At 48.7% G+C, this 14596-nt stretch overlaps 1 protein-coding gene across 9 annotated transcripts in view; it reads left to right on the top strand.

Moving 5' to 3' along the window:
- FCSK (fucose kinase) overlaps positions 1-14596 on the top strand; it is a 45370-nt gene that overhangs the window by 14384 nt on the left and 16390 nt on the right. The window contains exons 1-6 of one of the 9 annotated variants that reach the window (XM_078357708.1): positions 8989-9046; positions 9338-9413; positions 9506-9588; positions 12532-12594; positions 13290-13393; positions 13743-13894. In XM_078357708.1, the coding sequence (XP_078213834.1) occupies positions 13312-13393; positions 13743-13894 (234 nt within the window). In that variant the 5' untranslated portion in view covers positions 8989-9046; positions 9338-9413; positions 9506-9588; positions 12532-12594; positions 13290-13311. Of the gene's footprint in view, positions 1-8988; positions 9047-9245; positions 9414-9505; positions 9589-12531; positions 12595-13289; positions 13394-13742; positions 13895-14596 lie in introns of those variants that run through there. The other 8 variants (XM_035282203.3, XM_078357709.1, XM_078357707.1 and 5 more) reach the window with 8 other exon arrangements.

Here is a 14596-nt window from a genome sequence, read left to right as displayed (position 1 = left end):
AGGATGGTTTCAATCTCCATCTCGTGATCTGCCCTCCTTGGCCTTTTTTTTTTTCTTTTGGATAGAATGCAGTGGTGTGATCTTGGCTCATTGCATACTCTGCCTCCTGGGTTCAAGCGATTCTCCTGCCTCAGCCGTCCCAGTAGCTGGGACAACAGGCATGTGCCACCACACCTGGCTAATTTTTACATTTTTAGTAGAGATGAAGTTTCACCATGTTGGCCAGGCTAGTCTTGAACTCCTGACTTCAAGTGATCCACTAGCCTCCCTCCCAAGTGCTGGGATTACAGGTGTGAGTCATTATACCCCGCTGAGCATCACTTATTATTATTATTTTCAAGATGGAGTCTTGCTCTGTTACCCAGGCTAGAGTGCAGTGGTGAGATCTTGGCTCACTGCAACCTCTGCCTCCCAGGTTCGAGCCATTCTCCTGCCTCAGTCTGGAGAATAGCTGGGATTACAGGCGCCCACCACCAAACCAGGCTAAATTTTGTAGTTTTATTAGAGGTGCGGTTCAGCATGTTGGCCAGGCTGGTCTCGAACTCCTGACCTCATGATCTGCCTGCCTTGACCTCCCAAAGTGTTGGGATTACAGGCCACCACTCCTGGCCAAATTACTCTTAATAAAAGAGATGCAGGTGAAAACCACCACACTGAGATATCATTTTTCACATATCAGATTGGCAAGGATCAAAAAGCTTGATAATTATCTTGGGAAGAGTGTGGGGCATTCTTTTTTTGGTGGGGGCATTTTTATCCACTGCTAGTGTAACTGGAAATCTGTGCCACCTCTAAGAACAACTTGGTAATATCTTCAAAATTACAAACGCACAAACCATTTGACCTAGGAATTTCTTTTTTTGTTTGTTTGTTTGAGATAGAGTCTTGCACTATCGCCCAGGCTGGAGTGCAATGGTGTGATCTCCACTCACTGCAATCTCTGCGTCCCAGATTCATGTGATTCTCCTGCCTCTGCCTCCCGAGTAGCTGGGATTACAGGCACATGCCACTACACTTGGCTAATTTTTTACTTTTTTTACTTTTTTTTTTTTTAGTAGAGACGGGGTTTCACTATTTTGGCCAGACTGGTCTTGAACTCCTGACCTCATGATTCACCCACCTCAGCCTACCAAGGTGCTGGGATTAGAGGCGTGAGTCTCCATGCCCAGCCTAGGAATTTATTTTCTAACGAAGTATCTCATTTGTATATGTTCAAAGTTCCACATAGAGATGAACATTTGTTGCAGCATCGTCAGAGCAAGAGCACAGTGGCTCACTCCTGTAATCCCAGCCCTTTAAGAGGGTGAGGTAGGAGGATCACTTGAGCCCAGGATTTGGAGAACAGCCTGAGCAATATAGTGAGGACTTGTCTCTATAAAAAGCTTAAAAACTGAGGGCCAGGTTCAGTGGCTCATGCCTGTAATCCCAGCACTTTGGCAGGCCAAGATGGGTGGATCATGAGGTCAGGAGTTTGAGACCAGCCTGGCCAATATGGTGAAATCCCATCACTACTAAAAATACAAAAATTAGCAGGGTTTGCTGGTGCATGCCTATAGTCCCAGCAACTTGGGAGGCTGAGGCAGAAGAATCTCTTGAACCTGGGAGGCGGAGGTTGCAGTGAGTTGAGATTGTGCCATCGCACTTTAGCCTGGAAAATGAGCGAGACTCTGTCTCAAAAAAAAAAAATTAGCTGGTTGTGGTGGCACGTGCCTGTAGTCCCAGCTACTCGGGAGGCTGAGATGGGAGGATAGCTTGGGCCTGGAGCCAAAGGCTTCAGTGAGTAAAGATTGAGCCACCACACTCCAGCCTGTCTCAGAAAAGAAAAATAGACCTTGTCTCAAAAAAGAAAAAAAAAATGATCTAGATGTTGGCCAGGCCTGGTGACTCATACTTGTAATCCCAGTGCTTTGGGGAGCCAAGGTGAAGGGATCATTTGAGCCTAGGAGTTCAAGATCAGCCTGGGCAACATAGGAAGACCCCTTCACTACAAAAAATAAAATAAATAAAATTTAGCTGGGCATGTCGGTGAGAGGTTATAGTCCTAGTGAGTTGAGAAGCTCAGGCTGCAGAATCCCTTGAGCACAGGAATTTGAGATTAGACTGGGCTATGATTGTGCCACTGTGCTCCAGCCTGGGCTACAGAGCAAGATCTGGTCTCTAAAAAAAACAAAACATAAAAAAAATACACATGCAAAAAACCAATCAAATTAGAAAAGTGATTAAATGAATGGAATTAAGAAAGCTTCAGTTCATGGTGTCTTTTGTTGCCCAGGCTGGAGTGCAATGGCATGATCTTGGCTCGCTGCAACCTCCACCTCCCAGTCACCTTCAAGCGACTCTCCTGCCTCAGCCTCCCAAGTAGCTGGGATTATAGGCATGTGCCACCACACCTGGCTAATTTTTGTATTTTTAGTAGAGACAGGGTTTCTGCATGTTGGTCAGGTTGGTCTCCAACTCTCGACTTCAGGTAATCTGACTGCCTCTGCCTCCCAAAGTGCTGGGATTACAGGCGTGAGCCACCTCGCCCAGCATCATGGTTCATACCACTTGTTCATACCACTTTACTAGATAATAAACTATAAATTATTGTAAAGTAGGGAACTTGCCTTTCCTTCACTCCCTCCTTCCCTTCCTTCCTTCCTTCCCTCCCTCCACCCCTCCCTCCTTCCCTCTCTTCCCTCCCTCCCTCACCCACTCTCTCCCTCCTTTCCTTCCTTCCTCTTTCTACCCTTCTCTTTTCTTTTCTTTTTTGATTGAGTCTTGCTCTATTCCCCAGGTTGGAATGCAGTGGTGCAATCTTGGCTCACTGCAATCTTTGCCTCCTGGGTTCAAGTGATTCTCCTTCCTCAGCCTCCCAAGTAGGTGGAATTACAGGTGCCCACTACCACACCTGGCTAATTTTTGTGTTTTTAGTGGAGACAGGGTTTCTCCATGTTGATTAGGCTGGTCTCAAATCCCCGACCTCTCAAAGTGCTGGCATTACGGGTGTGAGCCACTGTGCCCGGCCTTTTTTACTTTTTTAGTTTTATTTCTCCAGTGTCAAGGAACTGCCTTTTTTTTTTTTTCTTATTTTTTTCTTCACTTTTCTTTTTCTTTTTCTTTCTTTCTTTTTTTTTTCTTTCTATCTTCCTGCTCCAAAAGGAAGAGGAACTGCCTTTTTTTGGTTACAGAGTCTTACTCTGCTGCCCAGGCTGGAGTGCAGTGGCGCAGTCTTGTCTCACTGCAATCTCTGCCTTCTGGGTTCAAGCCATTCTCCTGCCTCAGCCTCTCATGAAGCTGGGATTACAGGCATATGCCACCATGCTCGGCTACTTTTTATTTTTGTGTATTTATTTATTTATTTTTTTTTTTGAGATGGAGTTTTTGCTCTTATGGCTCAGGCTGGAATGCAGTGGGACCATGTTGGCTCACTGAAACCTCCACCTCCCAGGTTCAGGCAATTCTCCTGCCTCAGCCTCCTGAGTAGCTGGGATTACAGGCATGTGCCACCACGCTCAGCTAATTTTTTGTATTTTTAGTAGAGACAGGTTTTTACCATGTTGGTCAGGCTGGTCTCGAACCTCTGACCTCAGGTGATCCACCCATCTCGGCATCCCAAAGTGCTGGGATTACGGGCATGAGCCACTGTGCCCAGCCTCGATTGCATTTTATGTTCCAGAGCTCCCTGTCCAATCACATTGAGGCTAGAGTTAAGTGAACGCGTATCTTTACTTGGTTTCTTTTCCTGCCCTATCTTGCTTTCCCTACTCCCCCAATAAATTGCTTACATAAGAATTCCTGTCTCAGGCTCTGCATCTAGGGAGCCACCTAAGATATCCTTGTGAACTGTCCTGGCTCCTAGAGGGAATTCCTGCTACCAGTAATAGCTACACAGCTCATCAGGGGCCCGAAGATTTCACCTTCTCCAAGAAGGCCTCTCTCCCAGACCTGGACCCTCACATTCTGGCAATATGTCATTTGTTTAACAATAAGGAGGTTGGATGCCTACCCTGTACTAGGCACTGCGCCAAACCCTTTATGTTCATTAGCTCACTAAACCCTCCCAACAATGTAATTCGATAAATTCTTTTTTTTTTTTGAGGCAGAGTCTTGCTCTGTCTCCCAGGCTGCAATGCAGTGGTGAAATCTCGGCTCACTGTAGCCTCTGCCCCACCCCTCCCCATCCCCTGGTTGCAGTGATTCTCTTGTCTCAGCCTCCTGGGTAGCTGGGATTACAGGTGTATGCCACCACGCCCGGCTAATTTTTCTATTTTTAGTAGAGATGGGGGCTTCACCATGTTGGCCACGTTGGTCCCAAACTCCTGACCTCAGGTAATCCACTCACCTCAGCTTCCCAAAGTGCTGGGATTACAGGCATGAGCCACCGTACCCGATCTGGTAAATTTTATAATAATCTCACAGATAAAGAAGCTGGCCTAAAAGAGGTTGAGTGGCTTGCTGACACAGTTAGAAAGTGATGAGAGGACAGATATGGTGGCTCACACTAGTAATTCCAGCACCTTTGGAGCCCAAGGTGGGAGGATCACTTGAGCCCAGAAGTTCAAGACCAGCCTGGAGGTCGAGAGTCGTGGCTCATCCCTGTTATCCCAGAAGTTTGGGAGGCTGAAGCAGGTGTATCACCTGAGGTCAGGAGTTCAAGACCAGCCTGGCCAGCATGGTGAAACCCCATTTCTGCTAAAAATACAAAAATTAGCCAGGCGTGGTGGTGCATGCCTGTAATCCCTGCTACTCAGGAGGGTGAGGCAGGAGAATCACTTGAATTCAGGAGGTGGATGTTGCAGTGAGCCGAGATTGTGCCACTGCACTCTAGCCGGAGTGACAGAGTGAGACTCCATCTCAAAAAAAAAAAAAAAAAAAAAAAGGATGGGCCTGAGCAATGTAGTGAGACCCAATCTCTGCCATGTAAGAAAAAAATATTGTTTTTAAAGGGCTGAGTGTGGTTGCTCATCCCTGTAATCCCAGCACTTTGGGGAAGCCAAGGCAGGAGGATTGCTGGAACCCAGGAGTTTGAGACCAGCTTTGGCAACACAGCAAGACCCTGTGTGGTGGGACACAACCTATAGACCCAGCTACTTGGGAGGCTCAGTCAGGAGAATCGCTTGAGCCTTGGCGTTCAAGGTTGCTGTGAGCTGTGATTGCACCATGGCACTCCAAACTGAGTGACAGAGTAAGACCCTGTCTCAAAAGAGAGAAAAAAGAAAAAGAAAAGAAGAAAGTGATGAGGGCTGGGAGGATCTGTCTAAGTGTAATCCGTGGATTTAACTCTGCTCTACTTTATTTTTATTTTATTTTATTTATCAATTTTTTGAAATGGAGTCTCACTGTGTCGCCCTGGCTGGAGTGCAGTGGCACAATCTTGTCTCACTGTTATCTTTTGTCTCCCAGGTTCAAGCGATTCTCCTGAGTGGCTGGGATTACCAGCACGTGCCACCTTGCCCAGCTAATTTTTTCATTTTTAGCAGAGACAGCGTTTCACTATTGTCCAGGCTGGTCTCGAACTCCTGACCTTGTGATCTGCCTGCCTCAGCCTTCCAAAGTGCTGGGATTACAGGCATGAGCCACCACACCCAGCCGACTGTGCTCTATTTTATAACAGAGAGAAAGAGAGAGAGAGAGTGGTTCATGGCTCTGTGTACCCCAGAACGTGTGTGTGTGTGTTTGTGTGTCATGGCTCTGTGTACCCCAGACGGTGAGACCATGTACAGCGCAGAAAGCTACACAGTTTTGTATCTACTGCTGCACTTAGGGCTTCATTTTACTAAAAACCTTCCTTGTGTATCTTTGCTTCTCAGGCATGGAGATGCCAGAGCAGCCTGGAAGCTACGTCTCCTCTGCCAACCATACTGCCCTAGGAGGTAGGGTGGAGCCCTTTGCCTCTGAGCTCCTTGGGGGCACATTGTTTTTTTGAGCTCCTGCCACAGCTGCAGTTGCAGGCTTCCCTGCCTCCTACTTTACTGCGGAGCCCAGGCCCTGCATTGCTGAGAACAGCAGCAGTGGGAGGCAGCTCATCACCTCCCTGGAGGCCTCCTGGGTTCACAGAAGAAAGAGCAGGCATTGAAGTGGGAGAAGGAGGATAAGACCTGGGCCAAGTGAAGACGGGGGATGACTCCAGTGGGAAGACTGAGGGAAGGAGAGAGTGTGGGGAGCTGAGCAGGAGATTGCTCTTCATTCATTCAACCCATTGTTTCTAACCACCTACCATGTCCTCAGCACTGATCTAGGGCCTGAGGATACAGTGGTGAACAAACCAAACACCCTGCCTAATGGAGCAGGATGGGAACAACGACAGTAATCATAATGGTTAATATATATATATATATATTTTTTGAGACCAAGTCTCACTCTCACTCTGTTGCCCAGGCTGGAGTACAGTGGCACAATCTCGGCTCACTGTAATCTCTGCCTCCTGGGTTCAAGTGATTCTCTGCCTCAACCTCCTGCATAGCTGGGACTACAGGTGTGTGCCACCACGCTGAGCTAATTTTTGTATTTTTAGTACAGACGAGTTTCACCATGTTGGCCAGGATGGTCTCTATCTCTTGACCTCATGATCTGCTCACCTCGGCCTTCCAAAGTGCTGGGATTACAAGCATGAGCCACCGCGCCCAGCAATGGTTAATACCCCTTTTGAGCATTTACTATGGAGTCAAGTATTTATCCTACCCTCACAACAATCTTGGACATTTGATACTATTATTAACCCACTTTACAGATAGTTACAGAGTTAGAGCAGGGTCCATTTCCACTGTGACTGACCACAGGGCCTCTCAGGCTCCTCGTTATTTAAAAATTTACATATATTTTATTTTATTATTTGAGATAGAGTCTTGCTCTGTCACCCAGGCTGGAGTGTAGTGGCAAGATCTCAGCTCACTGCAGTCTCCACCTCCTGGCTTCAAAGGACTCTTCTGCCTCAGTCCCAAGTCACTGGATTACAGGCACCCACCACCATGCCTGGATAATTTTTGTGTTTAAAAATTGACCACTGGCTGGGCATGGTGGCTCACGCTTGTAATCCCAGCACTTTGAGAGGCCAAGGCCGGTGGATCACCTGAGGTCAGGAGTTCAAGACCAGCCTGAACATAGTGAACTCCCCATCTCTACTAAAAATACAAAAATTAGCTGGGCATGGTGGCACATGCCTGTAATCCCAGCTACTCGGGAGGCTGAGGCAGGAGAATCGCTTGAACCTGGGAGGTGGAGGTTGCAGTGAGCAGAGATCGCATCAATGCACTCTAGCTTGAGCAACAGAGTGAGACTGTCTCAAAACAACAACAACAAAAAAATTGGCCAGGCTGATCTTGAATTCCTGACCCTCAGTGTTCTGCCTGCCTCAGCCTCCCAAAGTTTTGGGATTACAGGCATGAGCTACCACACCCACCCCTAATTTATATATATTTCAGAGATGGGGCCTTGCTATGTTGCCCAGGCTAGTCTCAAACTCGCGAGCTCAAGCGATCCTCCCACCTTGGCCTTCCAAAGTGTTGGACTACAGGTGTGAGCCCTTGTACCCAGCCTTAGGCTCCTTATTAACGACAGATTTGGAAAGTACATTCTTTTTTTTTTTTGAGACGGAGTTTTGCTCTTGTTACCCAGGCTGGAGTGCAATGGCGCAATCTTGGCTCACCGCAACCTCCGCCTCCTGGGTTCAGGCAGTTCTCCTGCCTCGGCCTCCCAAAGTGCTGGGATTACAGGTGTGAGCCACCACACCCAACTTTTTTTTTTTTCTGAGACCGAGTTTCACTCTTGTTGCCCAGGCTGGAGTGCAATGGCACAATCTCAGTTCACCACAACCTCCACCTCCCAGGTTCAAGGGATTCTCCTGCCTCAGCCTACTATGCCTGGCTACTTTTTTGTATTTTTAGTAGAGACCGGGTTTCTCCCTGTTGGTCAGGCTGGTCTCAAAGGTGATCTGCCCACCTTGGCCTCCCAAAGTGCTGGGATTACAGATGTGAGCCACTGTGCTCTGCCTTTTCTGAGTCTTTGATCAACCTTTCACATGTGAGAGGGGAGTAGAGGAATAGTCATTTATGCATTCATCTAGTTCAGTGAATTTGCATTTTTACAAAATAAAAAATAAACATAGGGCAGAAGAAGCAATGAGATATGCATTTGTCTCAGGTGAGCAGAGAGATAACTTTGAGTTCTGCCAGTCCAGCACCTGTGAAGATAAGCTATCACTTTACACTGTCAGGGTGAAATTCCACAGAACTGTTTGAAGGTACAGATCTTGGGGTCCAGAAGGAATTTCCTAGTGGGCAAATTGTGAGGGCCAGGCCATGTCTAGCGTTTTATCTTTGTAGTCATCTTATTAAGGAATAAAATGGGAGGTAGGTTTGCATGATGAAGGCCCCAGATTGACTTTTCCCTTTGGCTTAGTGACTTTGGGGTCCTGAGATTCATTTTCCTTTCACATAGTACCTTAGAGAGAGACACTCGGAGTTTTTGCAGTTTTCAGCCATGACAATCAATGCTGCCATTCACAACTTTCCCCAAATCTCTGCAGATCCCCTGCCCACTACGGAGTTGGAAAGTTTCTTCCTAAAGGACCCACGTGAGGAAACCAGCGCAATTTCTTCTAACTGCAAATCCAATGTAGCTGCTTCCACTTGGGCAAAGTGTGATTTTTCTCCCGAGGAAAACGGCAGCTCTGGGTCCTGGCCAAAGAGGTTAAAGAAAAAAAAAATCCCAAGCCAGAAAACAAACAAACAAATAACAAAAAAGCAACATATTACTTGGATCCCTGAGTCTCAGAAAAGGGGCCTGTGTCTTTAAGGCGCATCGGTCTTTTGGGAGTTGTAGTTTCGAGGGTACAGGAACGGCCCTCTCCCCACCTCCCTTCTCAATCGCAGCCCCGCTGCCCTTCAGGAAAGCGCTGCCCCGACCATCCTCGCTAGCCCGTGCGGTGGCACCGAGCGTGTCGTTTGCCGGGCGGGGATCCGGCCAGGCGGACGCAGAGGTTAAACTACATTTCCCAGTGTTCGCCGCGAGGGTCGCGCAGCCTCGCGTTAAAGAGCCCGCTCCGCCGAGCACCGGGCCGCGGCAGGTACGTCTGTCCGCGAGGGTCCCCGCAGCGCCCCTTTGCCCCCGCGGCTTCCCGGTGCACCCTCCCTGACGGGTAGCACCGAGCTGAGCCGCGAGCTGCCCGGGGTCTTGACAGGGAAGAGTCCCCGGGAAGTCTGCGCCACCCGGGGAGCCCACAGGGGCTTCTGCGCTACCGCGTCCCCTTGGCCTGGTTCTTCTAGGGTATCCCCGCGACCCGTCTGGTGCGGCGGGACCTGCGGGCGGCTGGGACCGGGAGGGATGCGGGCCCCAGAGGATCCTCGTCCTGAAACAGGTGGGGCCCGGGATGCCGGCGCTGCTCTGAATTTGCTTTGAGGCCGCGTCTCTTGCCTCAGTTTACCCGGCCAGGGGTCAGTATTATGCACGAATCTCAGTGATATGTTGTTGGTTAATTTACAACACGATTTTACTCCTAATTAACTTCTTTCGGTCTGTTATTCAGAAGGCAGCAAATACTCCGTGAACCATTTTTTTCCTCTTTAAAGTTCTAAAATGTGCAGTCCCTGACCCACCTCTCTTCAAAAGGTACATATGAAGAATTCTTTATATTTTATTCTGTCTCTGGCTCCCCCACCCTATCCCAGTCTTGGACATCGTGGGGCTGAGGAGACTAAAACATTTATTTTTCTTTTTTTGAGGCGGAGTTTTGCTCCTTCGCGCCTGCTGGTGTGTGGTGGCGCGATCTCCGCTCACTGCAACCTCTGTTTTCCAATTTCAAGCGATTCTCTGGACTCAGCCTCCTAAGCAACTGGGATTGCTGGCACCCGCCACCACGCCTGGCTAATTTTTGTATTTTTAGTAGAGACAGCGTTTCCCATGTTGGCCAGGCTGGTCTTGAACTCCTGTCCTCGTGATCTGTCTGCCTCGGCCTCCCAAAGTGTTGGGATTACAGGCATGAGCCACCTCAATGGCAAGATCGCACCACTGCGTTCCAGCCTGGATGAAAAGAGTGGAATTCTGTCCCCCCTCCCCCCAAAAAAAAGCCAGGCATGGTAGCTCACACCTGTAATCCTAACCCTTTGGAAGGCCCAAGGGGAGGATTACTTGAGTCGGAGTTGTAGGTCAGCCTGGGCAACAAAGCCAGACCCCATCTCAACAAAAAATAAAAAATTAGCGGGACTCATGCCTATAGTCCCAGCTACTTGGGAGGCTGAGATGAGAGGATCACTGGAGCCCAGGAGTTTGAGGCTGCAGTGAGCTGTGATCATGTCTCTGCATTCCACCCTTTGGTGCCAGAGCCAGACTCTGTTTCTCAAAAACAAAACAAAAACCTAGCCTGCCGGTACTATTTTTGTACCAACCTAAAGCTACGTTTCTGCTTTTGAAACTGTGGTTTCCTTATCCAGAGCTTCTGTGAGATAAGAGTCAATTCTTAGGGCTGCTGGGTGGTTCATGTGAAGTAATGCTGAAGTGCCTTTGGCATAATGCCTGAAAAAAGCACTCCATATGTGTTAGCTCCCTATCTCATTTTACCTTTTGCATTAATCCCTCAGGAAATCAACCCCTCAGCCTTGCTTGATTTCCCCATGGCTTCCCTGATTGTTTTCTTCTTCAGGGCGATCTTGAACTCACAGAATATTTGAGAGCTTCCAGTCCCTCCTTCAGGGACAGGTTAAACTCTCCTGCTTCCTTGTCTGGCTGGAAAGATCTGTCACTCATTGTGTGTCATATACTTTACCTTGTATTTGATGCTGAAAACAGTCCTGGGAGGTTGGTATCTTTGACCATAATTTTCAGATTAGGAAACTGAGTCTTAGAGAGGTTAAGTAACTTGTCCAGGATCATACAGGAACAGGTAGGGATGGAGTCAGAGCCTTATGGGACTGATACTTAGCCCAGGACTGTTCCTCTGCTCCTGCCATTAGGAAGGGATACCCTCACCACTCTGGCCGTGATCTGTCACCTGCTCATGTCTCTCCATCACTATGTTGAGATGAAGACTGGGCTCAGACCTTCTGGGCCATTGAACTTTATTTAGCGCATTTCTTTCTTTTCTTTCTTTTTTTTGATTTTTATTTTTGCCAGGTGCTGTGGCTCATGCCTATAATCCCAGCTCTTAGGGAGGCAGAGGCAGGAGGATAGCTTGAGCTCAGGAGTTCGAGACCTGCCTGGGCATATAGCAAGACCCCGTTCTCCACAAAAAGGAAAAAAAAACAAAAAAAGCATAAATTTTTATTTTTGAGATGGAATCTCACCCTGTCAGCCAGAGTGCAGTGGCATGATCTTGGCTCATTGCAACATCCACCTCGTGGGTTGAAGCAGTTCTCTGTCTCAGCCTCCCGAGTAGCTGGGGATTACAAGTGCCCATCACCACACCTGGCTAATTTTTGTATTTTTAGTAAAGACAGGGTTTCACCATCTTGGCCAGGCTGGTGTTGAACTCCTGACCTCGTGATCTACCTGCCTCGGCCTCCCAAAGTGCTAAGATTACAGGCATGAGCCGCCCTGCCCAGCCTCTTTTTTTTTTTTTTTTTTTTTTTTTTTAGGACATTGTTTCACTTTTATTGCCCAGGCTAGAGTGCAATGGCGTGATCTCAGCTCACTCTAGCCTCTGCCTCCCAGGTTCAAGCAATTCTCCTGCCTCAGCCTCTGGGGTAGCTGGGATTACAGGTGCCTGCTACCATGCCCAGCTAGTTTTTATGTATTTTTAGTAGAGTCATGGTTACACCATGTTGGCTAGGGTGGTTTCGAACTCCTGACCTCAAGTGATCCACCCACCTCAGCCTTCCAAAGTGCTAGGATTACAGGTGTGAGCTATCGTGCCTGGCCTTCTTTCTTTTTTTTTCTTGAGACAGAGTCTTGTTGTGTTGCCTAGGCTGGAGTGCAGTGGCGCTATCTTCACTCACTGCAGCCTCTGCCTCCTGGGTTCAAGTGATTTTCTTGCCTCGGCCTCCTGAGTAGCTGGGACTACAGGCACATGTCACTACACCTGGTTAATTTTTGTACTTTTAACAGAGATGGGGTTTTGCCATGTTGGCCAAGCTGGTCTTGAACTCGTGACCTCAAGTGATCTGCCTGCCTTGGCCTCCCAAAGTGCCTCCCAAAGTTCCATTGTGGATGTGAGCCACCTGTGCCCCAGGCATTTCAGGGATTTCTTTCTTGCTGTCTTTTCTTGTTTCCAGACAGGGTCTGGCTTTGTCACCCAGACAAAGCAATGACACCAGCTTACTGCAACCTCTGCCCCCAGGGCTGAAGTGATCCTCCTGTCTCAGCCTCCTGAGTAGCTGGGACTATAGGCACACTCACTATGCCTGGCTAATTTGTGTGTGTGTGTGTATGTGTGTGTGTGTGTGTGTGTGTGTTTGTGTGTGTGTGTGTGTGTGTGTGTGTTTGGTAGAGATGGGGTTTTGCCATGTTGTTGAGGCTGGTCTCAAACTCTTGGGCTCAAGTGGTCCACCTGCCTCAGCCTCCCAAAGTGCTGGGATTACAGGTGTGAGCTGCCACGCCTGGCCTCTTGCTGTCTTTCAGTGCCTTTGCTTGGGACCAGATATCATTATCACCGTCACTTGAATAAGAATCCAAAAGACCCAGGTATGTTACAACTTCGACTCTAGTGTCTACTGGCCTCTGTAAAGTGGAGATAATAATGTTTATCTTGGAGGGTGTAAGGGTGTTGTCAGGATAAAAAAAAAATCACAGCACCTTAACTACTGTCTAGAGTGGATTAGCTCAGTCCAAGTGGCTCTGATTAATTAATTAATTAATTACTTTTATTTTGAGACGGAGTCTCGCTCTTTGACTAGGTTGGAGTGCAGTGGCGCGATCTCAGCTCACTGCAGCCTCTGCCTCCAGGGTTCAAGTGATTCTTTTGCCTCAGCCTCCTGAGTTGCTGGGACTATAGGCATGTGCCACCATGCCCAGATGATTTTTGTATTTTTTTAGTAGAGGCGGAGTTCCATCATGTTGCCCAGGATGGTCTTGATCTCCTGACCTTGTGAACTGCCCACCTCAGCCTCCCAAAGTGCTAGGATTACAGGTGTAAGCCACCATGCCTGGCCGACATTTTTTAAGTAGATGAAACTATAGCTTTAGAGAGCAGATCAGTGGTTGTCAGGGATTAGGGGTGGAGGAGAGAGTGTATGAGGAAGTTTTTTTGGAGTGCAGATAGTGGTGATACCAACAAGAACCTATACACATGTTAAAATCATAGAATTGTATACAAAAATAATTAATTTTACTTATGCCAGCTTAAAAAATAGTTACATCTACCCATCTTGCTGTCTCAGGAAGCCTCTCCGCTTGGCCAGAATGGAGCAGCCAAAAGGAGTTGATTGGACAGTCGTCATCCTGACCTGCCAGTACAAGGACAGTGTCCAGGTCTTCCAGAGAGGTAGGGGACTCCCCCTTCCCACAAAGCTCCTAATGGAGAACCCCCTCCCCTTCCTGGCTATGTCCTTCCAACCCTAGGTGCCAGGCAGACCTGGGTTCAAACCCAGATCACCTTCTCCCTAGCCATGACATGCTTATGTGTCATGTCATTTCCTTGTGCCCCAGGGTTCTCATCTGTAAGATGGGAGTAATAGGACTTCTCTCACCGAGTTGGGTGAAGATCTAATGGCCTCCTACATGGAAAGTTAAGTCAAGGATGATCAAACACTGACGATCAGTAGGCTCGCTCAGGTGCTTCAGGCCAGGACACTGAGCTGGGGGGCAGGTCTCAGCGTCTCTTCCGACCTTAGAACTGGAGGTGCGGCAGAAACGGGAGCAGATCCCTGCTGGGACGCTGTTACTGGCTGTGGAGGACCCAGAGAAGCGTGTGGGCAGCGGAGGAGCCACCCTCAATGCCCTGCTGGTGGCTGCTGAACACCTGAGTGCCCGGGCAGGCTTCACCGTGAGTGCTTACCAGGGCCACCTCCCTGGTCCATGTCCCTACTAGAACCAGGTCATTTCCAAGATTCCTGGCTCCTCTGGCTCCATCTCCCTGGCCAATTCAGCTTTGGCTTCATCATTAGCTTCAGTTTTTGTTTCTGTAAATTGGGCGGATTCATCTCTGCCTTGCCATCCAGGTGAGGGTGGAAGGCAGGGCCAGCTTTTGCACTGTTTTTAGAGAGTTGAAGCAAATATCTCAAAGTGAGGCTTTCTGGCTTCTCTAAACTTTCAAAGGTCTTGCCAGCCTGGGCTATCATTCCCACATGGCACCTAACTGTTCACTGGAACTGAGATGTGGCCGCCTGCTTTGGGCAGGGCATGTGAGTCAGCATCCCCACTGATCCCATGTCTCCCATGCACCCAGCCACTTTGCCCAGTCACCCTGTCTGCATAGCACCCTTGTGTGGAGTGTGAGGTTGGGCACAGGTGTGGACGTGCTCTGCAGAGGGAGATGGCACTAGCAGAGGAGAGGACCAGCGGAGCTGACTCCGCTGCGTCACCCATCTAGCCCCAAGCTGTGGCCTGTAACCTCCCCTTCAAAACAGGCAGCAGAGGCCGGGTGCGGTGGCTCATGCCTGTAATCCCAGCACTTTGGGAGGCCGAGGTGGGCAGATCACCTGAGATCAGAAGTTCGAGACCAGATTGGCCCACATGGTGAAACCCC

This window comes from Callithrix jacchus, chromosome 20 (genome assembly GCF_049354715.1).
Source record: "Callithrix jacchus isolate 240 chromosome 20, calJac240_pri, whole genome shotgun sequence".
NCBI lineage: Eukaryota > Metazoa > Chordata > Mammalia > Primates > Cebidae > Callithrix > Callithrix jacchus.
This window is presented reverse-complemented; position numbering and strand designations above follow the sequence as displayed.